This window comes from Panthera leo, chromosome B4, assembly GCF_018350215.1.
Source record: "Panthera leo isolate Ple1 chromosome B4, P.leo_Ple1_pat1.1, whole genome shotgun sequence".
Classification (NCBI taxonomy): Eukaryota; Metazoa; Chordata; class Mammalia; order Carnivora; family Felidae; genus Panthera; species Panthera leo.
The window spans coordinates 94,696,464-94,724,002 of NC_056685.1; the positions used below are offsets into that span (position 1 = coordinate 94,696,464).

At 38.3% G+C, this 27,539-nt stretch overlaps 1 protein-coding gene across 3 annotated transcripts in view; it reads right to left on the bottom strand.

Moving 5' to 3' along the window:
- The window catches only part of PTPRB (protein tyrosine phosphatase receptor type B), a 114,527-nt gene that overhangs the window by 47,393 nt on the left and 39,595 nt on the right, over positions 1-27,539 (bottom strand). For all 3 annotated transcript variants that reach the window (XM_042947169.1, XM_042947168.1, XM_042947170.1), the window contains 8 exons: positions 23,913-24,188; positions 22,818-23,075; positions 20,392-20,655; positions 18,096-18,365; positions 15,757-16,017; positions 10,977-11,243; positions 6,660-6,923; positions 349-612 (listed from right to left, as the gene is read on the bottom strand). In XM_042947169.1, coding sequence (XP_042803103.1) covers positions 349-612; positions 6,660-6,923; positions 10,977-11,243; positions 15,757-16,017; positions 18,096-18,365; positions 20,392-20,655; positions 22,818-23,075; positions 23,913-24,188 — 2,124 coding nt within the window. The remainder of the gene's footprint in view (positions 1-348; positions 613-6,659; positions 6,924-10,976; positions 11,244-15,756; positions 16,018-18,095; positions 18,366-20,391; positions 20,656-22,817; positions 23,076-23,912; positions 24,189-27,539) is intronic.

Below are 27,539 nucleotides of genomic sequence, written 5' to 3' on the forward strand. Positions count from 1 at the left end.
ATCTTATATGTAAATGTTGGTAGAATATAATTATAAAATGAATTATGACCTCAATCATAAGATAAAAAAAGATGTCTAGAACTTTAAATGCCACAACGCAAGAGGACAAGGAAGAGAAATGGGACATTTGGCCTTCTTGCTTCCCGACTATGCTTGCTTTTATCTACCAATAAATATTCTGTAATCATAGGCCATCGCTTGGCCGAATGCTGTTAGCTCCAAGTAAGACTTACTGGGAATGTAATTTACTGATCAGTAAGCAGAGAAAATGCAAGGCTCATATATTTTATTGACTCGATGACCTTCAAGTCCCAACCAGCTACCAGATTTTGCGATCTTTCCACTTACTTGTTCTTCCATTCCCTTGTTCACTGGCTTCATATTGTCCACTTCTTGTACTAACAGTAACACTGTACAACCGTCCAGGGACTAACTTAACAAATACACACTCGTTTTCAGCCTTGGGAATGCTTTTGGTTTGAATGAAGTTGTTTTTGTTTTTAATGGTGACTTCATAGTGATCAAAATCTCCAGTAGCATGTAGCCAGGATACCTTTAAATAGTCGCTCCTGGCTGAGTTGCTAACACTGACTCCCTGGACCTTGTCAGGCACTGAAAAAGAGAACAGAGAAGTACTAAAGATATAGTGATTCTAAGTGAGTAATTGATCACAGATGACAACCTGAAACAGTAAAGGTAAGTGAGTAGATTTTTATTGTGGGCATTGAAAACAAAAGTTTTAGACCTTCAGATCACACGTTTCCAGAGGGGAAAGACTGTTATACTACACAATGTGTCTGGCCTACACAAAATGTCAGGTACAAGACTGAACATTAAAAATGATAACTGATGATTAATATGAATTGATGGTGATATTAATAATTCTAACATACCTGTTGACTCAAGATGTAATAAAAGTTACAAAGAAGAATACAAATAATCCAGAAGAAAAATGGAAGAAGAGGAAACACATAATTAATACATGAAGAGATGTCTAACATCACTGGTGATCAAATCAAGACCATGGCAAAATACCCTATAATTTTATGGCAAAATTAAAAAAACCCAATAGGACTTGGGATGAGAGAGGATCCTCAACCACAGGAGAGTGGATGAATGAACTGGTATATATACACACTGAAATTATATAACAGTCATAACTAATTGCTTTCTAACTCAAAATGTAAAAATATGGATTTTTGTGCCTTTAACATCAAAACACAAAATACAAGTGAATGTTATCAATATAAGTCCTAAGAGATTACATACTGCATAAAATAACCTTTTATTTATTTATTTTTTTAATTTTGAGAGAGCGAGAGAGCATGAGCAAAGGAGGGGCAGAGAGAGAAGGAGAGAGAGAATCCTAAGCAGGATCTGCCCTGTCAGCGCAGAGTCCCATTCGGGGTTCAATCCCACAAGCCGTGAAATCAAGACATGAGCTGAGATCAAGAGTCGGATGCTTAAATGACTGAGCCACCAAGCTAGCCCTAAAATAACCTTTTTAAAAATAATGTTAGGGGCGCCTTGGTGGCTCAGTTGGTTAAGTGTCCGACTTTGGCTCAGGTCATGACCTCGCAGTTTGTGAGTTCGAGCCCTGTGTCGGGCTCTGTGCTGACAGCTCAGAGCCTGGAGCCTGCTTTGGATTCTGTGTCTCCCTCTCTCTCTGCCCCTCCCCTGCTTATGCTCTGTCTCTCTCTGCCTCAAAAATAAATAAAACATTAAAAAAAAATAATAATGTGAGAACCAAAGTGTTTTAACATAATTTTAGGACTACATAAATAAAACTGTGCAAAATGAAAGGCAAGAAGACAGATGAAAATGGGATTCACCTTTGGATGAATCAGTGAGGTGGGAACCATATGACTTGATATAGGTTATTGTCAAGGTTCTAGCTTTTATTATAGGTAGTGGTTTCTTGTGTGTATTACATTATTAAAAATGACTAATTAAATACCTAAATTAAATTAGAAGCCTAAAAAATAAATAAAAGTGACAAAACATGGTTTCCTGAACCAAGTATTAAGATTAATCCAATTTTGTGCACCTGAGGTTACCCCCAATAAATATACAAAGAAACAAACAATGTGTACTTGTGGTTTTCTCTCAACCAGTCTATCAATTGATCAATCAATTGGACAAAGCCTGTGTCTAAACCTTCTCTTCCACTTTCCTTTGAAGCACGAAATGACCCAGAAATTTCAATATTTTGGCTTCTAAACCACATTTTCCATGATGTTTCTCACACCTACCGTTGCATTTTATTATATTTTGTTGGCATATGTGTAGTGGTTAGTTTTTGTATTAGAATATATCTCTCTGCAAAAAAATAAATTAAAAAAAAAAAAAAAAAGACTATATCTCACTGCAGATATGGAGCCAGGACAGGTATGCTTTCTTCAAGATATTTACCCAAACCAATTACAGTGTACCTAGAATTTATTCATCATAGAATAAAGGAAAAGAAATTTGGAAGTTTTTATGCACATGGGCTAAGTAAGAAAAGTCAATGACCCAGGCAATTTATTGAAGACAAAGCAACTATTACAGGAAGAAAAACCAGGTTACACACCATGTTAAGTCAATAAGGGGCTTTCCAGGTGGAATTGGAGGTAATCTGTGAGACTTGCCTTGCTGCACGATGAGATGATGTGATGCAGAATTAGAAATATTGATATTTTTACCCAAAATGTAGAACAAAAGCATTAGAAAAGGAAAAGGGCTTTGACACAATCAGCCAAAATCAACAAGACAGCAACTCAGACGTGACTCTATGTTAAACTGATTTGTTGGGGGGCAATGGCTTGCCTTGATTGACTCATTGTATCAAATCCAAGTTCATGCTGGTTTAAAGAGTCAAGCAGGTGCTTTGAATAAAGGGTCACTGTTTTTTTTTTTTTTTGCATTTCAAAACAATCTTAGCAAAAGGCTTGCAGTATGAAGATCAGATGGATAGGGAACGTTCATGAGTTGACAGAGAGGGGAAGCAAGGGGTTAGTAGTTGGATGATACATCCTTTAACTCTGGTGATTTTTAGGCTCCAAGCTGATCAACATAAGACACTGACATAAGGCTGCTTCATAAATGGAAATCTACTTTTCACATCTCAGTCATTATTGTGATTTTATCACTATAATTAGGCTTTAAATCATTTGACGGTAGGGCATAGCTCTTTATATCCCCAACCAGGGCTTTCAGGGATAGCACTATGTAATGGAAATAGCGCTTGGAGCTAGGTTGAACTTGATTACTGGTTAGCAATGTGACTTTCCCTCCTGGACTTTATCACCAAATGAGATGGGATTAGATCAATCTACGGACACTTTCAATGTTAGCATCCTGTAGCAATGTAAATCAGTGGTTCTTAACCTTTTTGAGGTCACAGAAACTTCGAAAATCACACACTCTCTCCTCAAAGAAATAACACATACTTTTCCTATCTGCAACAATTTCATAGACAGTTTCAGGGGTTATGACATTCCTAACCTCTACCCACGGGGCACTAAAAACTAGCTAGAGCTAAGTGATTTCTGATTGTTAATTTATTGAACATTTATTGAGTGCCTATGAGGCTCCAGACCCTTTGCTAGGTAACAGGATGAAATCAATTGTCCTGATCCTCATGCAAAAAATGAATTTTTTTTTCATAGTTTTAGATTTTTGTAAGGTCTTTGAGTCCAGAAGATGATTGGCTAATTCTTGCGTTCAGCAACAGCAATAAAATTATAAGTTCTTATATAAGCCAGATTTTGAAAAAAAACACGCAAAAAAAGACATGGTTCCAGACATAAAGGCAATCACAGACGGAGAGATGCAAAAGACTGCAATGAGTGCTAAATTTCTCCTAGAAAGAATTAATAAGAACTGAGAGGGACACATGGCACAGCATGATGGAGTTAAGTGGACAGAGGAGCAAGGGAGGAGAACCATTGTAACTTTAAGTAGTAATGCTCTCTGTTTGCACTATTGGCAAGAAAAGTAAAATAAAGATATACCAGTGAAAACTTTTGTGAGAGTCAATAGCAGATCCTAGCAAAGGCTAACGTGTCAAAAGTGATTTTGAAATTTTTGGTTTCGGTGAATGTGAATACACTTTGGTTTTGGAAACCTGACAAATTCATTTTTTTTTTTTTTTACAGTATATTCTTCTAATTTCTTTTTTGTTATTATTTTTTCCAGTTTTATTGAGAAATAACTGATATATATCACTGTATAAATTTAAGGCATATAACATAATGGTTTCATTTATAAATACTATGAAATGATTATCACAGTTGGTTCAGCTAACATCCAATATCTCCTACAGATACAATAAAAAGAAAAGAAAGAAGAAAAGAAAAAAGGAGAAAAATTTTCTCCTTATGATGAAAACTCTTATGATTTAATCTGTTAACAATTTTCCTATAGATCATACAGTAGTCACAGTCATTCATGGGGTATTTTACATCACTGGCACTTATTTACTTTATAACTGGAAGTTTGTACCTTTGGGCCATCTTCCTCTAATTCTCCCTTCCCCCACCGTCTGCCCCTGTTAAGCATAAGTCCGATCCCTTTTTCTCTGAGTTTGTTTTTGCTTTAGTTTTAGATTCTACATATAAGTTAGGTCAGAGTATTTGTCTTTCTCTTTCTGACTTATTTCACTTAGCACAATGCTTTCAAGGTCCATCCATGTTGCTGCAAATGGTAGGATTTCTTCATTTTTATGGCTGAACACTATTCCATTATATAGATATACCACAACTTCTTTATCCATTCATCCATTGATGGACACTTAGATTGTTTCCATGTTTTGGCTACTGTATATAATGCTGCTATGAACACAAGGGTGCAGATACCTTTTTGAGCTAGTGATTTTGTTTCCTTTGGATATATTCCCCCAAGAGGAATGGTTGGATCATGTGGTCGTTCTTAAATTTTGAGGATCTTCCATACTGTTTTCCATTGTAGCTGTATCAATTTATACTCCCAACAGTGCACAAGGGATCCCTTTTCTCCATGTCCATGACTGCATTTATCTATTGTCTTTTGATGATGGCCAGAGGTAATATTGCATTGTGGCTTTAATTTGCATCTCCCTGGTGACTAGTGATGTTGACCATCTTTTCATGTATATGTTGAACTTTGTATATCTTTCTTGGAGAAATGACTGTTCAGGTCCTTTGCCCATTTTTAAATAGAGTTATTTACTTTTTTGCCATTGAGTTGTATAAGTTATTTCTATTTAGAATATTAATGATGAATTTGATATTAACCCCTTACCAGATATGGTTTGCAAATATTCTTTTCCATTCCATAGGTTGTTTTTTCACTTTGTTGATGGCTTCTTTTGCTGTGCAGAATCTTCTAGTTTGACGTAGTCCCACTTGTTCATTTTTTATTTTGTTGCTTGTGCTTTTTATGTCATATGCAAAAACTCACCACCAAGGCCCATGTCAAAAAGCTTTCTTATGTTTTCTTCTAGGAATTTTATATTTTAAGGTTTTACATTTAAGTCTTTCATACATTTTGAGTTAATTTTTGTCAGTGGTGTAAGATATGGGTCCAGTTTCATTCTTTTACACGTGCATATCCAATTATCTCTGTATGTTTATTAAAGAGACTGTCTTTTCTACATTGAATATTCTTGACTCTCTTGCCAAAAACGCCTGACATTTTTAAATTAAACAAGTTCTTAAAATTTTTTAATGTTTGTTTTTATTTTTGACGGGGGGGGGGGCAAGCAGGGGAGGGGCAGAGAGAGAAGGAGACACAGAATCTGAAGTGGGCTCTACTGAGCTGTCAGCAAAGAGCCTGACACTGGGCTTGAATTCACAAACCAAGACGTCATGACCTGAGCTGAAGTTGGACACTTAACCAACTAAGCCATCCCGGTGTTCCAAAACCCTGGCATTTTTAAATGCAAATATCAACCCATAGCTTAGCAGGAAAGATCTGACAAAATATTAATGTCAAACTTAAGCAGAAATCTCAGATGTAACCCCGCCAAAAGCATAAGTACGTTGGGAAAATGGTAGCTGTCTAAATTTAGTTCTTTCCATCACATCGAAGACCTGGCATTCATTGCTTTTGCTAAGATTGTGCTCCTGGTCCCAAGACTATGAAAGTTCACATCTTCACCTTGTGTGAAAAAGAGTGAACAGTAGACTTTGACCAAATAGGCATCTCAGCAAGGATTTCAGGACAGATAACTTTGTAGGCTCTGGAGCCATTCAGAACTGGGGTTAAATACAGAAAGGCACTGGCTGTTTCACAAGTTAAACAGTGGAGCAAGTAGGTTATTTAACCTTTCTGAAGCTTGATTTCCTGATCTGTAAAGTGGGAATACTAACAACGACCTCAATCAGGAATTTGCAAGAATTAAGTTAGTTAACATAGACAGTGTCTAGCAACTGAAAAGTACTCCCAGAAAACACTTGTTACTATATTTGCATATAATGTGAATTCTAGCCACAAATGTAGCGTTCATCTTACTTTAAAGGAAACATCTGCTCACATAAGGAATTTCCAGGCTCAGAATTTGAAGACTCTGTCACAATTCTGTGATCTCAAAAAGCCCTTAATCCGATCATTACAGAACGGTTGCAGATCTGATGCCCTGAGCCACACATAGCCAGGCAGTTCTCACAGAGCCTGGATCTCCGTATATATAGCCTTACCTGTTCGCTCCTGGCTGAAGGAATGGTTTTCATACTTGCCACTCCTTGTAGTTATGGTCACATTGTAGAGGCGGCCTGGAGTAAGGGAGCTGAAGGAACATTCGCTGATAGACTTGGCAATGATGAGGGACTGAATTACCCTGCTGCCATGAGAGAGGGTCACCACATAGTTATCTACATCTCCGGGAGCCGGCAGCCAGGAGATGCTCAGGTAGTCGTTCCGACCAGAATTGTTCACCGTCACTCCACTCACACTGGATGGGACTGGGGTTTAAAAAGTGGGGGAGAAAATTTAAAAAGAAAGCACAGTCAAAAGTCTGGAGTCATCTACGACGGCCAGCAAAATACAGTGTGGACTCAGGAGATCTCAGCTGATTACCTAAGAGGTCAAAGATGTGTGGGCATTTCACTTTAGCTTCTGGAAGCTGAGTGTTCTTATATCAGCAAGGCTAGCCCAAATAAAAATGCAAGGAGGTCTTTTGGGTGCCTTATAAATATATGGATGCCGCTACTGTATTTTTATGGTGTTGTTTGTAAGATATTTTAAGTGGAGGCATTTTTAGGTGAATATGTCAGGAGGTTCCCTCTGTAGGAAAAGGAAAAAACATTAAAAATCCAAATTGCTGAATCCAATCAGCTCAAACCAAACCCATCAATAAGCAAAGATGTTTGAAGGGAAAGGTGAACGTTGCCATAACTTTTCTAAAGAGCTTAGACTTTGGGATAGTTTTGATTTTCTTGTGATGAAATTATTTATTCCTGGGGAGTCTAATAACTAACATGACCAAAGGGGTTGCATCTTCCCTTTGTAAAGCATTTCCTGCCCTCTAGTGGCAAGAAATAAACCTAAAAGCGCATCCTGAAAGCAACAAATCAGGAGGTTGACCCAACTGTGGGCAGAAAAGCTATTGTGGTGATAACGGCCATCATCATTTGCCTATTTTAATTGGGGCTTAATGCTGCAAACATTTATTGAGGACCTACTATTTGCCACATACACAAAAATGGAAAAGATGTGGATGCCTTCAAGGAGCTTCTTGGCTAGAAACAGTATGCAAATTAATCATTGTGATATCGAGTGGTAATTGTACCTGTATCAGAAATAAGTGTACAGTAAATAGTATTGCCAGTAGTGAATATCAGAATAAAATCCTGTAGTGTATACAAACTGCACTACTGTTTTCATCATTGGTTCACTACTTTAGCTAAACATTTTCATATAATTGTCACTAGCAGTACATCATGTACAATGGACAGGGTCCAGCTAAATGACCTCTGAGAATCCTTCTAATCTAATATGCTCTGACTTTGTGACTTAAGCCCCAAAATTGTCTTTACACGTGCAAGCACTTGTCCATCACCAAAAATTATAAATAGCACTGTATCGAACAACTTTGCTAATGCTGTTCCATGTATATGAACATTTCCTGTACATAAAGTTGAACTTTTTAGCCACATTTATATATTGATGTCTTCCTCCCTCCCTCCATCCCTCCCTCCCTCCCTTCCTTCATCCCTCCTTCCTTCCCCTCTTTCTTAACCTTAATGTAACAATCTGTACATCCCCTGGTTGCTCTCAAAGAATTATGCTTGTTTTTTAAAACTGCTAGAAATATTTGCAAGTACTGGCATTTTATTAGAAAAGATACAATTATCAGATGTCTTGTCAAAAATATAAATTCATGTTTATGAAAAACAGATATGAAATTTGTTTTTCCTTTAGAAAAAGAATTTTCTCAGGTTAGAATTAGATTTGTTAAGCATATCCGATATCTTGCATTTTAAATATTGTTTTTAAGATTTTTTTAAGTTTATTTAGTTATTTTGAGAGACAGCAAGTGTGAGCAGGACAGGGACAGAAAGAGAGGGAGAGAAAGAATCAGAAGCAGGCTGCAGGCACTGTCAGCACGGAGCCCAACGTGGGGCTCGATCTCACGAACTGTGAGATCGTGACTTGAGCTGAAATCAATGGTCTGCCGCTTAACTGACTAAGCCACTCAGGCGCCCCTGAATTTTAAATATTTTGCCACCTTATCTAGGCTGAAGGTTTATTTATGTGTTTCAACTCTGTGGAAATATAAGTGAAAGAGACAACCTTTCAAAACCTTTCAATTATTTCAGCACTGACAGATCTTTCAGCAATTTGAGTAGATGGTAATGACTATCCAGGCTTTAGCCACTGAATTTTTTATAATCTACTGTATACAAAATTTACTAATCTAGGAAAATTTCAAAATCTCTAGTCATTGTGTTTCTATAGTGGTATCCCATATTCCCCCTTTCCCATGATAACGTCTGCACTCTTAATGTGTTTGAATAAAATAATTCATGCTTATATTTATTCACATTTTGCCCTTTCCTCAAAGCATTGTGATCATTCTTCACAGAATTTTTTTGTCTTGGTTTTGCATACTTCTGTTAAATACAGTGGGTCAAATACTGATATCTCTGCTACAATTGAAATTTAGGCATAAAAACAACTATAGGCCCCACTTACTCCAAGTGGTATAAGGCACCAAACTGTTTTAGTATATCACAGTAAGTCAGAAAGCCCTTAAGGTATTTTAAAATGGGAATTAACTTATGTGGCAGAATCTGACTAGTTGTGCTTCTCTTTCCTCTTGGACACAGAACTAGAAGATATTTCCCGGCCTTCCCCGCATGACATGTAGCCATATAGTTGTGTTCCCACCAGTGGAATGTGGGGGGAAGTGATGCATCTACTTCCAGGTCCGATCATCTTCCCCTGCCTGGAACCTCTATTCTCTGGAGAAATGGACAGAGTTCTGAGGACCTAGAGGAAGGAAGAGCCACAGATGGTAGGAGCCTGGATCCCTGAACTATTGCTTGGGAAAGAACCAACCAATAGAGCTATCTAATCAGGAACCCCCACATTGCACAGTTGTGTAAGCAGGAAGTAAGTCAGTCTGATCTGACTAACATGACTGCAACTCGCTGGGAAATGGGTGCAGCCTCTCCTCAACCCTTACCTCAGCTTTCTTAATTCTCCTTCCCTCCTCCAGTAGGGGTAAATTGGCGTATATTACTAGGGATGGATTAGAAAATGGAGGTTTTGAGACATAAGTTAACTGCAGAGCTACAACCAGACTCTAGGCCTCCTGATTCCCAAGCTAAGTTTTTCAGTCCCCTACCCCCAATTATGCTACACCAATGGTTGGTGCTAAGAAGTACTGAAAGCGGAGAAAGAAGGTATCAGGAAGAAGGATGTGGGTAGTAACAACATCAGCTACCACAGAAGGAGAAAATGAGAAAAACGGTATGTATCAGTGAATTTCTTCCAAAACGAGGAAATACCTTTTCAATGACTTAGTCGCTTTTCTGGGAGAGTTAATGAAGTTAATGTTCTTTGGGTTCATTAAGTAGATGAGATTCATGATTTGTAGAAAAGGGACCTATCGATGATGCCTACAGCTGATACTCAGATGTAGGCATCAGAAATCTAGAAGAAGCAGCCTGAAATCCAACTTATGATCATATAAAATTAAGTAGGTAAAGTCACTGACCTGATTCTGAGTTCATTAGTAATTATCAAAGCTTCTACTGAATGCATTTTTTTTCTTTCTAAGAATCGGGAACATAAGTTGTATATTGTCTATTTATATTCTTTCTTGGTATTGTGCAGAAAATTGTATCTCCTTCTTTGGTGCCAACCCTGTCAGATGCACATGACCACATAGCTCTTTGCCCTATTTGACTGTGATCTCTTCAAGGTCAGGGAACATTGTTTAGTATTAATAGTATTAATATAGTATTAAGCACTTGTTTAATGCTGCTTATGAAAATATATGTGATTTGGGAATTTTATTAACTCAACTTTGAACCACAGACATTAGAGATCATTTCCTTTCTATGTCTTGAAAGAATATGAAAGGGAGTGGAATTTCCTTTTTTAAAAGAAATCTCATTACTTGTCTTCATCTTAACTGGGCCATGAACATTAAGGAAATCATCAACTGAATGTGGGGATAAGCCTCGGCATCAAATGACTATTATGTTGCCGCAAAGGTTTTTATGACACATTTATGGGAGATTTTAGAAAATTCAGAATTCATTCTCATTTACCCTCACCCACCCTGCAATTTCCATTCCTAGAAGAGTAACATGAGTTACTAAGAGTAACTCCTAAGAGTTCTAAGAGTTACTAAGGAGTTGTAAGAGTTACTCCTAGAAGAATAACCACCTTGCGGATGGTTGGTATTGAAACTTGGCTTTTGGGAGAGTCAAAAATGGATCTGTTTTCAGGATGTTTAAAAAAATCCTAGAATATAGGATTGAGCTGCCATGGGCTCCTCTTACCTGTCCTTCCCTCCACCACCACTTGTCGGGATGAGATTCCTCCGCTTACTGTTGTTACAACCACAGAGTAGAGACTGCCTGATTTGAGGGAGTGGAAGCTGTATCTGCTGGTCTCACTGGAGACACTTTCGTTTTTGATGACCACGTTTTCATGGATCAGTAAGACTTGGTAGAACTCTACGTCTCCCAGTGCCTGGGTCCAGTTAGTAAACAGACTGCTGGTTGTCCCTTGGTTGGCCACATACAAGCCAGTCACTTGGGCAGGCACTAAACCACAGTAGAGAAGAAGAAAAAAAAAGAAAAGCAAAACAGATGACATTTAATCACCCTAAGGAAGTGTAACAAAGTGAGTCAAAAATGGAGACAGTCTTGAAGATGCTAAAAATATATCTACATTTTTTTTGCTATAGACTCTCAGCTCTATTTCCTGTGGCATATGGCAAACTACTCCCATACAGAAGCTGTTTATATGGAAAATCAAAATTACCTCAGATCCAAGGATGAGATGAAGCATACCTATTAAGTAGTTCCGATTTTACATGTTCAGTAATGAAAGAATTTTATTTTTGAATATTGCCTACTTTATGTGATTTCATCTGTCCTTACCTCATGAGAACTGAGTGCTACATTAGCTACCTGAGCTGATGGTTGTTATGGGGTGGTAGTGGGAAATCCCTTCAACCTGATGATTAGGTTGTAGTTTAAAACCGGTTAATTCCTTACTGGCGCATTCTCAAGAGGACCATTATTACTATACGTGAAAATGCTACAATAGTATAAATTATATTATCTTATAATACTGGCAATTAACAATGATAACCATAACTAGTAGTGGGAACTATTAGTTCCTGCTTTGTGCCAGTTATGGCCTCTATAGTTTTTAGAAATCATATTATTTGATACTCATTCGAAACTCTACATTTGATTTCATTTGATTCTCTTTACTGATGAGGAAACCAAAGACAATTAAATATAAGTAACTTAGCCTATTATCACAGTGCTAATGAAGAGTCATCCTGGAATCCAAAGCCTGATCTATCTAACCTGTGAGCCTGTGCCCTTCTCCTATTAACAACTATTGTGATTTCTAACCTACCCATTAAAAAATCTCTTACACAGATCTTAAAGCTGACTCTTGATCAATGTATTTGATTTTCTTTGTGCCTCTTCCCTGAATTTTGGTAATCAAAAGGATTGGAATCGTGGCACAACCCTTCTTAGAATTTGTTAACTCTTGGATTAAGATACAAATATATTCATTAAAAAATATTATTGTAGTTGGGTCGGAAGATTCAATTCTCATTTTAAATTTCATATGGAAAGCAAAGGAACTAATATGCCAAATAATTTTGAAAAAGAACAAAGTTGGAGGAGTAACATCGTCTGATTTCAAGACTTACTAGAAAGCTTCAGTAATGAAGGCAGTGTGATACTGGCAAAAAGACAGAAACATAGATCGATGCAACAGAATTGAGAGTCCAGAAATAGACCAACACATATATAGTCAATTGATTTTTTTACAGAGATGTGAGGGCAATTCAGTGGAGGAAGAAGGGTCTTTTCAACAAATAGGACTGGAATTATTAGATATCCACATGCAGAGACAAAAACTTTGGCCCAGATCTCACACACATATAAAAATGAACTCAGGATGGATTATGCACTTCAATTAAAAATGTAAAACTATAAAAACTCTAGGTGAAAATCTTTGTGACCCTGTACAAGGCAAGGATTTTTTAACATGACACCAAAAGTATGGTCCATGAAATAAAAAAACTGATAAATTGGATACCAAAATTAAAAACTTACATTCTGTAAAATACACTAATACATTAATGAAAAGACAAGCCACAGACTGAGAGAAACCACTTCAATACACATTTATGACAAAAGGACTAATATCTGAATATATAAAGAATTCTCAAAATTAAGTGATAAAAAACAAACAACCCCATCAAAAAATGGACAAATATTTGAAAACATGTTCTTCCCCAAAGAAGATACATGAATGGTAAATAGGCATATGGAAAGATGCTCAAAACCATTAGGCATTAGAGAAAGGCAAGTTAAAACTGCATGATATACCTCTACACACTTATTGGAATGGCTAAAAAAACCCAAAAAACCAAAAAAACACAAAACTTGCAAAACCAAGTGCTACTGAGATCATGGAGGAACTGGAAATCTCACATATTGTTGGTGGGGATGTAAAATTTTACAACTGTTTTGGAAAACAGTTTGGTAGTTTCTTCCAAAGTTAAACAATACACTTACCATAGGGTCCAGTAATGTGAATGTTGAGAATGATGGAAATGATCTTAAGACTCACAAAATGCCTTGGACTCCCAATTCTGGCAATATAGTGGGCTACATACTGTGAAAATCCCCCCCAGTAAATACAACTATGTGTGTTGGATAAAATATAAATATATAAATGTACGAGTGCATTGTCAAGAATGTAAGGAACTCTCAGAGACCTAAAAGTGATAGAAAGGTAATTGGTTCACCGAAGCATACTTTCATTTTGGTGGCATTTTTCAAACATAAATTGAAGCTTTGATTTATGGATTTGCACGATCTATAGGATAGGAGGTAAAGTGTAGGACTTTTCCAAACTGAGGAACCTCATAGGTGACCCTGCATAACACTGGGTCCTGAAAGGTTACATTCTAAGTGTAAGTGAAATAAATATTCCCTCTCTGCTCTCAGCCTCCTTGGCACTGGATGGAGAAGAAAACCATTTCTGCTGAGCATTCATAACCTCAAGATGGTTTCAGTGAGTTTTCAACCCAGGTTCATTAATACCGGGTGCTCAAAAACCTCAAGTTGAAAATTCAGATTAAAATAGGTCTGGGTTGATAGCCACTCGTGCACCTCAAAGGATCAAATGAAAATAAAACTCTAAAACCCATCTTCAAACAAGGCCTCAAAGAATTCTCACAAGGTTTCCAAGGTGAATTTAAGGACTCATAAACATTTCAGGAAGTAAAGCACCATGAGCAAAAGGCAGCAAACCCAAAAGACAACAGGATTGAACCCCTTAAGATTTCACCTATTATAATTATCAGACACAGAAGAAAGTAAAATAAAAATGGTTTATTTACTTATAACAACAAACGTGGATAATGGAAATATGACAAAAGAGCAAACGAGCACAAAAAAGATATGGAAAGAGAACTAAAGAGAATGTTTCAAAGTGAAGAACATACCAATTAAAATTTAAAATTCAGTGGATAAAGTTGAAAAAGATGAGACAGAACTAAAGAAACAATTCATGAACTAAAAACAAAGGGCTGGAAATTATCCAGATTATAGCCAAGAGGGCAAGTATATGGAAAACATGAAAAAATATATATATATATACATATATATATGTATGAAAAACATGAAAAAAATATATATACATGTATATGTATATATATTCTAGAATACCAGAGGGAGAACAGAGGCAGTATCAGAGAGTTAATGGCTGAGAATTTCCAGGCATGAGGAAAGATACTAACCTACAAGTACACAAATTGTAATGATCTCAAGCAAGATACACAAATAGTAGTCTGTATCTAGGTTATTACTGTAAACAACAGAACACCAAAGGCAAAGAGTAAATCTTAAAAGCAGTCATAGTAAATAGATTACCCAGAGAGAGAGAAAAAAAAAAATTAGACTGACACCTGACTTTTCTACAGCAAGGATAAATGCCAGAAAGACTACAATAATATCTTCAATGTGCTGAGAGAAACTAGCTTTCAACACACAATTGCAACCTAGGGAAAATATCTTTCAAGATTGAGAGCTATGTTAAGACATATGCAGAAAAACAAAAGTTTGGAGAGTTAGTCACTAAAACTCTAACTAAGGACATGTGAAGAACGTTTTCCAAAATGAAGGAAAGTAAGCCCAGACAGAACTTGTGACATACAGGAAGGAAAGATGAGAAGGTAAGTGGTAATTGTTTAGAAGCAGGCTCCAGGCTCCGAGCTGTCAACACAGAGCCCGACATGGGGCTCGAACCCACAAACAACGAGATCATGACTTGAGCCGAAGTCAGACGCTTAACAGACTCAACCACCCAGGCACCCCTTCATGTTCCTTTCTAACACCAATTCCTTTACTTGTGCTCTAAATCCCAGTATCTCTTGCTTATTCAAATAATAACTGCAGCAACTCCTTCCTTACATCATCACCACTCCTTTCTCTTCTAGAACATTTCTGTCTACATAAAACATGGTATCTCTTCTATTCTTGAAAAAAAAATCCTTCTTTCAAACATACTTCCTCTTTCTGATGCTGCCCTATTTCTCTGCCTCTCCTTTGCAGCAAAACTCCTTGGAAGAGTTGTTCTCTGCTCTGTTTCAATTTCAAAATAAACCCGGGGCGCCTGGGTGGCTTAGTCGGTTGAGTGTCTGACTTCGGCTCAGGTCATGATCTCGCGGTCTGTGAGTTCGAGCCCCGCGTCAGGCTCTGTGCTGACAGCTCAGAGCCTGGAGCCTGCTTCGGATTCTGTGTCTCCCTCTCTCTCTGTCCCTCCCCCGCTCATGCTCTGTCTCTCATTGTCTGTCAAAAATAAACATTAAGAAAAATTTAAAGAAATAAACAAACAAAATAAACCCAAAGTAAAACAAACAAACGAACACTAAGAGTTGAAATTAATATAATAAAAAACAAACAATAGAAAAAATTCATAAAACAATGGCCAGTACATAATAGGCACTTAATGAACACTTGTAAACCGAATGTTAAACAATTTAGCACACGGTAAAACTTTTATAGAGAATATTACCTGTTCTTCCTTTAGTCGAAGATGAATTTTTTAAGTCTCCACTAATACTGGTGACTGTAGCTATGTATTTTCGTCCAGGCACCAGGTCAGTAAAAGTGAATTCTTTGGCATCTTTGGGGAGTGACTTGTGGATGAGTAAGAGGTCTCTGTCAGCTAGTGAAATGATGTATTTCTCCCATTCTGCTATGGGCGTCTGCCACATGACACCCAGTGAGGTTTCGTTGGCATGTTTGACACGAAGCTGGAGGACAGCCAGGGGCGCTGAGGAAAAGGCAATGAGACTGTGTCAATGTTTTGATTCTGAAACACTAGAAGGAGGGGTGCCTGGTGGCTCAGTCAGTTGAGCGTTGGACTTTAGCTCAGGTCACGATCTCACAGTTTGTGGGTTTGAGCCCTGCATCAGGCTTTGCACTGGGAGCCTTATTTGGATTCTCTGTCTCCCTCTCCCTCAGCCCCTCCCTCACTAATGCTCACTCTCTGTCTCTCAAAAATAAACATTAAAAGAAGAAGAAGAAGAAGAAGAAGAAGAAGAAGAAGAAGAAGAAGAGGAGGAGGAGGAGGAGGAGGAAAAGAAACACTAGAGTATTTCCTAGAGAGCTGTTCCCTTCCAACTATAGGAGTGTTCCAGTTCAGCATTTCTTTTCTGAATGTGTATGAGCTCTCAGGGAAAGAAGAAGAAGAAGAAAAAAAGCTAATCCTTATTCTTGTTGTTGTTGTTTAAGATTTTATTTTTAAGTAATCTCTACACCCAATGTGGGGTCAAACTCACAACCCTGAGATCAAGAATTGCATGCTTTTCCCACTGAGCCAGCAGGCACTCCAAACTTTGTTTATATAACGTATCCAGAAAGGAGGATTCAAAAGAATACTATTGGAAGGTGCTTTTCTGGATCATTTATTTTTGACCACATATTACCTTGAGTATTTATTTCTTCACATGAACCCTATGATACAAAAATATTTAATTCAATCTTGTCATCCACAAACCCACAGAGAAAGGTCCATGTTTGAGTATTTAGGTGAAGTTAGGAGTATTTTTTACTCCGTTAGGTTGGAAAGACAAAGTGCTTCTTCCCTTCATTTCTGAGAAGGGGCCATTGATGTACCCATGAAAGCAAGAGTAATAATAGTACCTGATTAAGGGCTCCCATTATCCAAAAAATTGAAATTGTTTCTATTTCTTTAAAAAGTTTTATTATTACAATTTCTAGGATACATCATTAAGAATCAAGTACTGGTCCCACAAAACAACAGGGAAACAAAATTATGGAAGAACCATATTGATTTTTACATCAAAGAAATTTTCTATAATTCCATTCTAATTGAGTCCCTAAATCTGTATCTTCCTTCTTTAATACACTGAAACGAATTGGGTTGTTACAGCAAAGCCTACTTCGACTTACCTTATTCACCCAGAGGTACAGTTTAAGAAAATTTTCCTGATAATTATGACAGTATGCTGAGAGGCCTTATTGTTTCACAGTATTCCAAGTTATTTTAGGTGAATGAGGTAAAATATTGGAGAGGACATAGACACTTGTTCTGTGAAATGCTAAAAGGAGCTTGGTTTAAGCTTATATAGGTCTTTGATCATTATTTAAGGGATATTAAGATCTAGAAAATGAAGATATCACTGGAAGACCCCCGTTGGCAAGCTAAGGAGGTGTCTTGGTCCTTTTCTTTGACATTCTTCTAAGAAGAACATTGAATCAATGCAGTTATTTACTTATCATCAGGCAAGACTAAGAAGATATTCAAATTTCATATCAAGTATGGACATTCCATATCATAGAAATGTTAAGCTTGGAAGGGCAATTCTCTTATTTGAAAGTTGAGGAAACACACTCAGAGGGGTTGTGACTTGCCCAAGGTGTTACAGTATAGTGGTGACAGCCAGAATACCAAAACCCATGTCTCCGGATTTTCATTCTCCTCTACCCTAAAATCCAAATATATCCCTCTTCACGTTAATAACCTTTCCTTGATACATGAAATTAGTCAACATTAGGTCAAGGCAAATTAGGTCAAGTAGAAAAATTGTCAGCTGTCCTCTTTTGTGGGAAGGATTCTCAGATTGTTTTCTTCCTATTCTTTTGGTGTTTAAAATGGCTTTCTTTTTATAGAATAATGGACTTCCTACTGGAAGCGATTTTTAATGTTCTAATTTGACAAAATTAAACATTACCAAACCTAATTCAGTCTATAATAAGTCTATAATATCTCAAATTTAGGGAACACGGGGAGGCGGAGAAGGGATGATATTGACCACTATCTGTGTTACTTGGGAGAGGGACCAAATTAAGGTTCCAACAGTCATTACCACGTTGGTATTTGCTTACCTGTCCTGCCATAGCAACGCTTAGAATTCTTCAGATTTCCACTCTCAACAGTGACTTCTACCTCATACTGTCTTCCTGGTATGAGCCCCAAGTCATCTATGACATAGTGTGTTTCCTCCTTTCCCACCGTGATGTTGAGCAGCACCACAGAATCATTGAAGAGCAGGATACGATACTGCTCCCAGTCTCCAGCAGGGGGCGACCAGCTCACTAGTAGGGACCTTATCGAACCATTGCTGTTTGCTTCCAGGTTCCCAACTTTCTCTGGAACTAAACGGTGAAATGATGTCAAAAAGGAGATTCTAAAAACCAAAAGTAAGGATACTCATTCACTTTTCATGGGAAAAAGTAGATAAGAGACCTGATTGCTGCAATTCAAAATATTTCTATCCCCTTCTAATGTTTGTGGATTGCAAGCGAGTATTCTTTCCTAATTTTGGAGGCATTTGACACTCAAGAAATGAACGCTAAAATCATCTTAGTGATATACCAGTAATGCAATTTTCTGTCACACTGTTAATAACCTAGATATAGGAGTGCTGTGTTTTCTTGATTGCACGCCAGCCCTAGGGACAATATTGATGTTGCTTCTAATGATGTTGACATTGATGGATGCGGTTGGTGTCTTTTGGTAGAGACACTGAATGTTGTGGTCATGAAACATTCTTTTCCAAAAACAAGATTAATCTTCTTGCAATATAGCTCTGGTCTAATTATTCCTTTGCTTAAAAACATGTAAGGTCTCTCCATTAATTACAGAATAAAACACCAAGTCCTGGGTGTGGCATTCATAGCTTTCCAAGATCAGACCCCATAACCTCTGACCACTCCCTGGAGCCACCCTCCCTGCTTCCCCACTCTCCCAAATGCTGGCCTCCAATTGCATGTTCTGGAGACCTGTTAGTATCCTGGGTTCTTCTGCCTTCCTGCCTTTGCTTATGTTATTCCTTCAACCTCGAATGCCCTTCCCTCTTTTCCCTCTTCACATTTTTTAGGTCCCGGTTAAAAACCATTTCCTCTGAGAAGTCTTTACTGCTCTTCTGAACAAGAATTTTGTTCTCTTGTTTTTTCTGACCATAAGGCTCTTAGTTGGAATCTCTAACAGCACAGAGAACGGACTCTTGACTTAAACACTCCGGTTTAAATTCTAACCCCACCATTTACTGTCTGGACCCCACCAATTCATCTATCTGAATTATCTGTAAAATGATAGTAACAGAACCTCTCTCATGGTTTTGTAGGGAGAACTTGATGAAATAACGGTGTAAAGTGTTTAGTTAGTGACTGATACATGGAAATATCAATGCAATTACTATTATTAAAATGTACTCTTTTATTTTTGTGTGTGTGTATTCTATATTTGTCTGATCAGAATGAAACTTCCTTAAAAGCAAGGGTTGGCAAAGTAAATATTTCAGGATTTGCAGGCCGCGTATGGTCTCTGTCTCATATTTGTCTTTCTTTTTCCTTTAAAAAAAAACTTTTAAATATGTAAAAACCACTCTTAGCTTGAGGCTAAGCCAAGACCTACCTATACAAGTATAGGTCACAGGCCATATTTGGCCAAAGGGTGTAGTTTGCTGAACCCTGACATTTTAACAACTTCCCAAACTCACCACACAGAAATTTACACATAGGAGGCACTGGATAAATGTTTGGTTGCATAAGTTAATAAAATAATTTATGGAAAACATGATTAAGTGCTAACTGGCCCTCACTATAAGAGTTGATCAGAGGGGCGCCTGGGTGGCGCAGTCGGTTAAGCGTCCGACTTCAGCCAGGTCACGATCTCACGGTCCGTGAGTTCGAGCCCCGCGTCGGGCTCTGGGCTGATGGCTCGGAGCCTGGAGCCTGTTTCCGATTCTGTGTCTCCCTCTCTCTCTGTCCCTCCCCCGTTCATGCTCTGTCTCTCTCTGTCCCAAAAATAAAATAAACGTTGAAAAAAAAAAAAAATTAAAAAAAAAAAAAAAAAAGAGTTGATCAGAAACGTCTTATTCATTAGTATCAATGCTAATGCATCTATGCTACTTAAGTGCTGTGACATGAAATAGCACAAGGCACAGCCAGTTAGGCACATCATTCAGGAACCATTCCAAACACATTTGCTTAAATAACTCAGAGGAATGCAGTTAACCCTCTGCTTTCCTCCATATATGGGGCCCTGGCCCGTAGGCACCCTCAGTCACGTAGACCATATTTCCCAAATCGTGAACTTATTTTGCCCTGATGAATGGATCTAAGATGGATCAGACAATGATTTGGACAACCAAGGAATATTCTGGAGCCCTACACTCACCTGTTCTGCCCACTGCCATCTTCTGAGCAGACAATTCACCGGAGACACAGCTGATAGTAACTTGGTAAAGTCTTCCAGGGGTTAAGTCTTTGAATTGAGTTTCAGTAACCCGGGGTCCTAGTGTTCTGGATTCTTTGATAGCCCCTTTGTGAAACAGGGTAATGTTGTAGGAATCCACATTTCCAGAAGGTCTTTGCCACTTGACTTTTAGAGAGGTCATAGTGCCATCATTTGTCACCTTCAGATTTGAGACTTCCATGGGGGCTAAATAAGAAGAAAGGAAAAGACACTTTAACTCAGGATATTGGACCAGTCTTATGGCCAAATTTTGACCTGTACTTTAATCCCTGCAAGCCGCACTCCCTGCTCAGAAGAAAACAACAATTTCACTAGCAAAAATAATACTGCAAAATCAAAGAAAGGCTGTCTGGCTGTTGGAAAGAGCACAAAGATTGGAGTCAGGAGCCTGGAATCTGGCTCAGACGTGGCCATTAGTCAGCTGGGCAACCCTGGACAGCTCTGTGTATCTCACTGAGCCTAGGGATCTTCACTGGCAAATGACGTCTTGGAATGCTCAAAGAAGTCTGTCATCTGCCTAATTTCTTCCCATATTTATGTATTTAATAATAGCAAGTACATAATAAATAGATTGGTCAACTCATCGGCCATCACAAAATTTTGTGTGCTAAAAATATGCTATCTTTCATATAAAATCATGATAAAGTTAAAGCTCAAGAGGGGTGTCATTATTTCATCAAAGGAAAATGATTACAAAAGAGAAACACTTTGGTGAATACTTTTTCTACCTCTTGGCTATGTCATAATTTTGGGCTTCACTAATAACAAAACAAAAATGTTTCATTTTAAAAATGGGCACATCACACTGATTTTGCATAAGCCAGTGATAAGTATAATTTGCTCTTGATATACATTAATAACTCTTAAGATATATGGTACTTTTAAAAAAAGATTTTATTTAAAAAAATTTTTTAACGTTTATTTATTTTGAGAGAAAGAGATGGAGAGCAAGCAGGGGAGGGGCAGAGAGAGGGAGACAGAGAATCCCAAGCAGACCATGCATGGTTGGCACAGAGCCCGATGCGCGGTTTGAACTCATGAACCACGAGATCATGACCTGAGCCAAAATTAAGAGTCAGATAATTAACCGACTGAGCCACCTGGGCACACCTAAAGATTTTATTTTTAAGCAATCTCGTACCCATTGTGGGGCTTACCCTCACAACCCTGAGATCAAGAGATACATGCTCCACCAACTGAGCCAGCCAAGGCTGGCCCAGGATATATGATACATATTTGTTGGGAATGTTTATACATCTTTTGAGGTGTGATATGAAGGGTATGTAAATGTACAGGTGCCCCCAGATATCTTTCTCACCAATCTCTTGTAGTTCCAAGAACTCTCCCTATTAGAATAATTTCTAAGTCACTACATACTTAAAAGTTTCTCTTAAAAGTAGATAGTTTCTCAAGAGAGGGAATAGCTTACCAAAAGAAGGAATTTATTAGACCCACCAGAAGCATTAGAATCCATTAGAATGTAAGCTCCAAATGGCAAAGACTTTGGCCTTGTTAGACACTATTATATCCACAATGCCTAGCATATAGTTTACACTCGATAGATACTGAACAAATGAATGAATAGAACGAATGTGTAGATGAAATATTCATTAAAACTTAGCACAGATTGGGGCACCTCGATGGCTCAGTTGGTTGAGCGTCTGACTTCGGCTCAGGTCATGGTCTCACAGTTTGTGAGTTTGAGTCCCATGTCGGGCTCTGTGTTGACAGCTCAGAGCCTGGAGCCTGCTTTGGATTCTGTATCTCCCTCTCTCTCTGCCCCTCCCTGCTCTCACTCTGTCTCTATTTCTCTCAAAAATAAATAAAACATTTAAAAAATTTAAAAAACAAAACCACTTAGCACAGATTAGTTTATCCGGCTATGTTAGGCTGTGAGTATAGCTCCTGTAGCCTTGGGTCTCAGGGCATGTTTTATTGGACACTGGGTTTAAGAAACGGATGTTTCACAGGAGCAGGTCTTTGTATAGCACTGAGAAAGGTAATCTTGGCTCATTGTGAGTGATGTCACAGGGCAGAGGATGCTTATTTAAGAGAAGGAAGTAGGAATCCTTACCAAAGAGATCAGAATACTAAAAAGACAAGCTAAGACTATATCAGCGGTTAACTCTGTACTTGAGAATGTTGCCAAGGGCTCATCTAAAATTTAGAACAAAAGGGAATCTCTCTTTCTCTGAGTAGAAAAGTGGGTACATCTTAAGGGCCTTCTGTAACATAAGAATTTCAATTTGTCCCATATTGCCATTATTCAAATAATTTAATAATCCTTGGTTATTAAACATTTCCTTGATTTGAGCTTTATTCTTGTTCAGCTGGTTAGTGGAACTTACTCGTCCTGGCCAGTGCCCATCTGTAGTTTTGCAGCCCTGCAGCCTCAGTCACAATGGTCAGGTTATAGAGGTGGCCAGGTGTCAGTCCGTGGAAAGTATGAGAAGTAGCATGTCTGTCCACAACACTGCCATGAACTAGGGTCTCTTTATCCATGAGCGTCAGCTGGTATCTTTCCACATTCCCAGAGCCATGGGACCAGGAAATCAAGAGAGAATTGGTTTTGGCTGAAATACTGATATCTTTCACTGGAGACGGCACTAGGGACATAAAATGCATTGCCAAAGGGTCATTGATAATTTCCTTAGAGAAGACATAGACACATTTAATTCAAAATGACACATTTATGTATGCTTCTCTGTACATCTAATTTGTATAATAAGTAATGAAAACAGCACTCTTGAAATTTCACTGGAGCCTGGATTAATGCTCTTTTCAAAGTCCGCGCCTAAAGTCACATCATAGTTTACCCAGTTGACAGGTATGAAGGTAATTTTTGCCAATGAACTATGATATGGCATAGCAGCAAAGGGAAAAGAAAGGGAAGAACTATGCAAGACCAAAAACAGAAATACAGCAAGAAAGCAGGAGAGAAAACGAGAGGACAGGGCATCGTGAGAAGGATGGTACTTCATGGAAGGAGGTGGAGTGTGTCATTGACATCGGGACGTGTGGGGGCGAGTAAAAACTCGTTCTGGGTGTCGGAATATTTAGGAAACGTCATGACTTGATGTTCTGAAAAGAATATACAAAGGATGAAAACACTTAAAAAATAAGTTTTATTACAAACTGAGAACTTGAGGCAGAAAATGCTGTTGCCTAAGATTTGAGTTAGAAAGGCCATTAGGAAACGCCTACTTAATTTTGGAGAAAATTCCAGTCCCAGAGAAGTTCCAGGACTTGTTCAGAATCAACCAGCAAGCTAGCAGCGCAGCCACATCTCCTTATTTTCAGTCTAGTCTACCCACTGCACTGCACAGCATTTGTCTGTCTGTCTGTCTACTTATCTACCTATCGTCTTTGGTCTGGGGGGCGTTCTTACTTTTATCTCTTCAATTTACTGTGTTAAATACTCGACTATCTATAAGCGGTCTTACCTGTTGATCCATTGGTGTAAACCGTAAGGGAACGTTTCTCTCCAGAAACAGCTGTGATGGCAATATTGTATTTATTACCAGCAGTGAGGTTAAAAAATGTATGTTCATTCCAGGAAGTACTTTCTTGAATTTGGGTCTCCTGTACCTTGTGGCTATTGTCAAATAACTCCAACTCATAGCGGGTGACTTTTCCAGAAGAAGGAGTCCACCAAACATGCAGACTGGTTGAAGTAGTCTTCTCTTTATTGACTTCAAACTTAGCAGGAGGTAAAGGATCTGCAAGGCAAAAACCCGCAAAGATGACATGGCCTAAAGACTTGTGCAAATACATGTTAGTTTGCTGTAACACAGATTCATTTTCCTTAAAGACTCTGAGAATCTGCTGCCCATGAAACAAATTGGCATTTTGCTCCACTTTCAAACTTACCATTTCATTTAAAAAAAGAAACCCACTTAGCTACTAGTCAGATACACTTCTTTTTCTGAATAAGGCTTCTTTGTTAAGAAAGTTCTGAGCTTAGAATTCCATGAAAGGTTCTACGTTCTTTGGCTTGCAAGTTTTGCACTTTCCACACACTGACAAACATCCAGGCTATGCCTGGAGAAATACCAAAAATCTTATAGAAAATACAGACATTAGGAAATAATTTTGAAATTTGTACTGAACTTTTTTTGGTTTGTTTGTTCGTTTACAATGTCAGTACGAAGCCCGATGTAGGACTCGAACTCAAAAACCATGAGATGATGACCTGAGCTGAAATCAAGAGTCGGACACTTAACCAACTGAGCCACCCAGGTGCCCCTGAACATTTTATTTTTTAGGTTGTGGATTTGGGGGGTTAAGTATACATAACGTTAGTTGTTTTTTTTTTTTAAAGGTTATATATTTAGATAAAGAGAGAGAGCGCATGTGCAAGCAGGGGGAGGGCAGAGAGAAGGAGAGAGAGAATCCCAAGCAGGCTCTGCACTGGCAGCATGGAGCCTGATGTGGGGCTCGACCTCACGAATCATGAGATCATGACCTGAGCCGAAACCAAGAGTCGGAAGCTTAACTGACTGAGCCTCCCAGGTGGCACAACTTTGGATTGTTTTTAAACATCAGAAAACTGCAAAAGATACAGACCTGATTATGAGCCTCGCCTAGGCTTGCTCATCGAAATGAATTCTTCCAACAGCTGGGATTCCTTACATGTTCTCAACTTGCATTCTAGGACATTTTGGAGCTGCTAAAGCCTCCAGAGAAGGTGGAGAGGGTTAGTCCTGCACCCAGCTGTTCACTTAGTTTCAACTCTCAAAACCATGGGCGAGTTTGAGGAGTCCCATATCCCATTTCCTGTGTATTGAATCTTCACTGTGGAACTTGAAGTAGGATGAGCCACCTGTCCTTACATCAGGAACTAAGTCAATAGTGTTTGGTGACCTGCCATTGTATGATGCAGTGGGACCATCTGAGAAATAAGTCTCTCCCTACTCTGAATGCAGGGAATAGCAACATTGAGAGACATTTACATATGAGCAATTTTCAGAAATCCAAACTGGTTCTTGATCTAGAAAGTCGGATCAAGATATTGGAGGCTAAAACTCAAAGCCAGGTCAGATGTTTTAGTGGCACAGCTATAGAGATCTGAGTTCTTCCCTACACTTGGCAAATTACATTTTACTCATGAAAACTCTGAAACTTTACTCTGAAACTTCAGATTCTAGAATCTTTTTAGAACAGTATATGTTTTAAGAAGGTGTTTGCTTGTGACTAACATTAATACAAATAGGAACAAGGTGATCTTAATCTAGATCAACAAGACATTTATGGCCAGCCAACTCAGAAGACTATCTATGGGTCACCTACAGATACCACACGTAAGCTAAATACAGCCTGTGGTTAATCTAATGTCTTTTCATGTGTGTGTTTTATGCTGTGGTTTATAGGACTGCATCGTACTGCAAAAAAAAAAAAAAAAAAAAAAAAAAAACCCACAAGCCACCTAACATTTTATAATACAAGAACTAATAATAATATAAATGTCAGTTGACAAGGAAGCCAAGGCATCAGTAACCCAGAGAGCCCAAAACGCAAGTTATGTGGTTTACACCCAAGCACAGCAGAGGTTCACCCAAAGGGTGTAGGCTCTGTAGTCTGGCAGCCTGGACCTGAATCTGGTTCTCCTGCATTGTAGCTGTGTACTTCAGGCAATTCCTTAACCTCCCCTCGCCTCACTGTTTCATCCGTGCAATGCTGATAATACTACTATCTTTTTGGCAAGATAGTTACGAAGATTTAAAAATTTTTTTTTTAAGTTTATTTATTTATTTTGAGAGAGAGATAGTGTGACTGGGGAAGTGACAGAGAGAGGAAGAGAGAGAATCCCAGGCAGGTTCCATGCTGTCAGCACAGAGCCCAACATGGGGCCCAAACCCACTAAACCAGGAGATCATGACCTGAGCCGAAACCAAGAGTTGGATGCTTAACCGACCGAGCCACCCAGGTGCCCCTGTTTATGAAGATTAAATTGAGGGTTTTCTCTAGAGCACTCAGAACAGTGTCTGGCACATAGTAAGTATTCATTGTTAGCTCCTGTTACTATTTCTATAAACAGGAGATCTTGTCATGGAAGCAGGGAAATGCAGTAGCAGAGAATGTGGGCTTTGGAGTCCGACAGAACTCAGTTCAAATCCTAGGCTCCATCATGTATCAGTCAGAAGATTTTGTACAAGTCGCTTAATCCATCTAAATCTCTGCTTTCCCATCTATCTGGGGATTATAATAATACCTACATTCTCGGATGTTTTGAGGTGTAAAGCAGGTTTTACCTGACACAGAATGGGCACTCAATATAAACTTACACTTGATCATAAAAAAAATTTCCTCTGAATCACTGATAAAATGGAGGCAGAAGTAGAATACAATTTTTAAAAACTAAACTAACAGCCTTACTTGCCTTCTTCATATAAAAAACTTGATACAATCTTATCAGTTAATTCCCATGACCTAACTTTCTCACCATTAAGATAAAATAAAAAAATTCCCAAGATGATTCTAGTTTATAGGTTCTTGGAGAAAAACTGTAGCTTTTTTTCGCCCCCTGGCAATATTATTTAAATTTCCTATCCTACATAATGGTCTATAATTAAGGACATCTTAACAAAAAGAATGAACATAATTTCCGCTCACAGAAAGTTTTCTGTTGCCTGGCAAGAATAAGGTACTTCACTACCAGGAGATTCTAGTTCCCAACGAAACTCAAGAACAACCTTGTCATAGTTGAGATGGCACATTTTTGCTGAAGAGGCATTTTAAGGACAAGGATGCGAGGGACAGCTGCTTTCCAGCGATAGCTCAAAGGAGATCAATACTGTCATCTGTCTCCAAGCCAGATGAAGGTTAAAGACAATAATGGTGTGATCAGTATCATCTAAACCACATATAATCTGCAAAATATAAGCTATAGAAATGAATTTTAAGGTTGCGTGCCTAGAGGGTGAAGTTCAGAAATGCAGGCTTTATCTAATCTCTCTGAGCCAGAAAACAAAACAGTCAATCCTTTGTACATCCGCTAGAACAAAGGAACAATGAGACTGGGAAGTGCCTGGGCTGCGAGAACCTGCACTGGAAACAAACACTTAAAACCC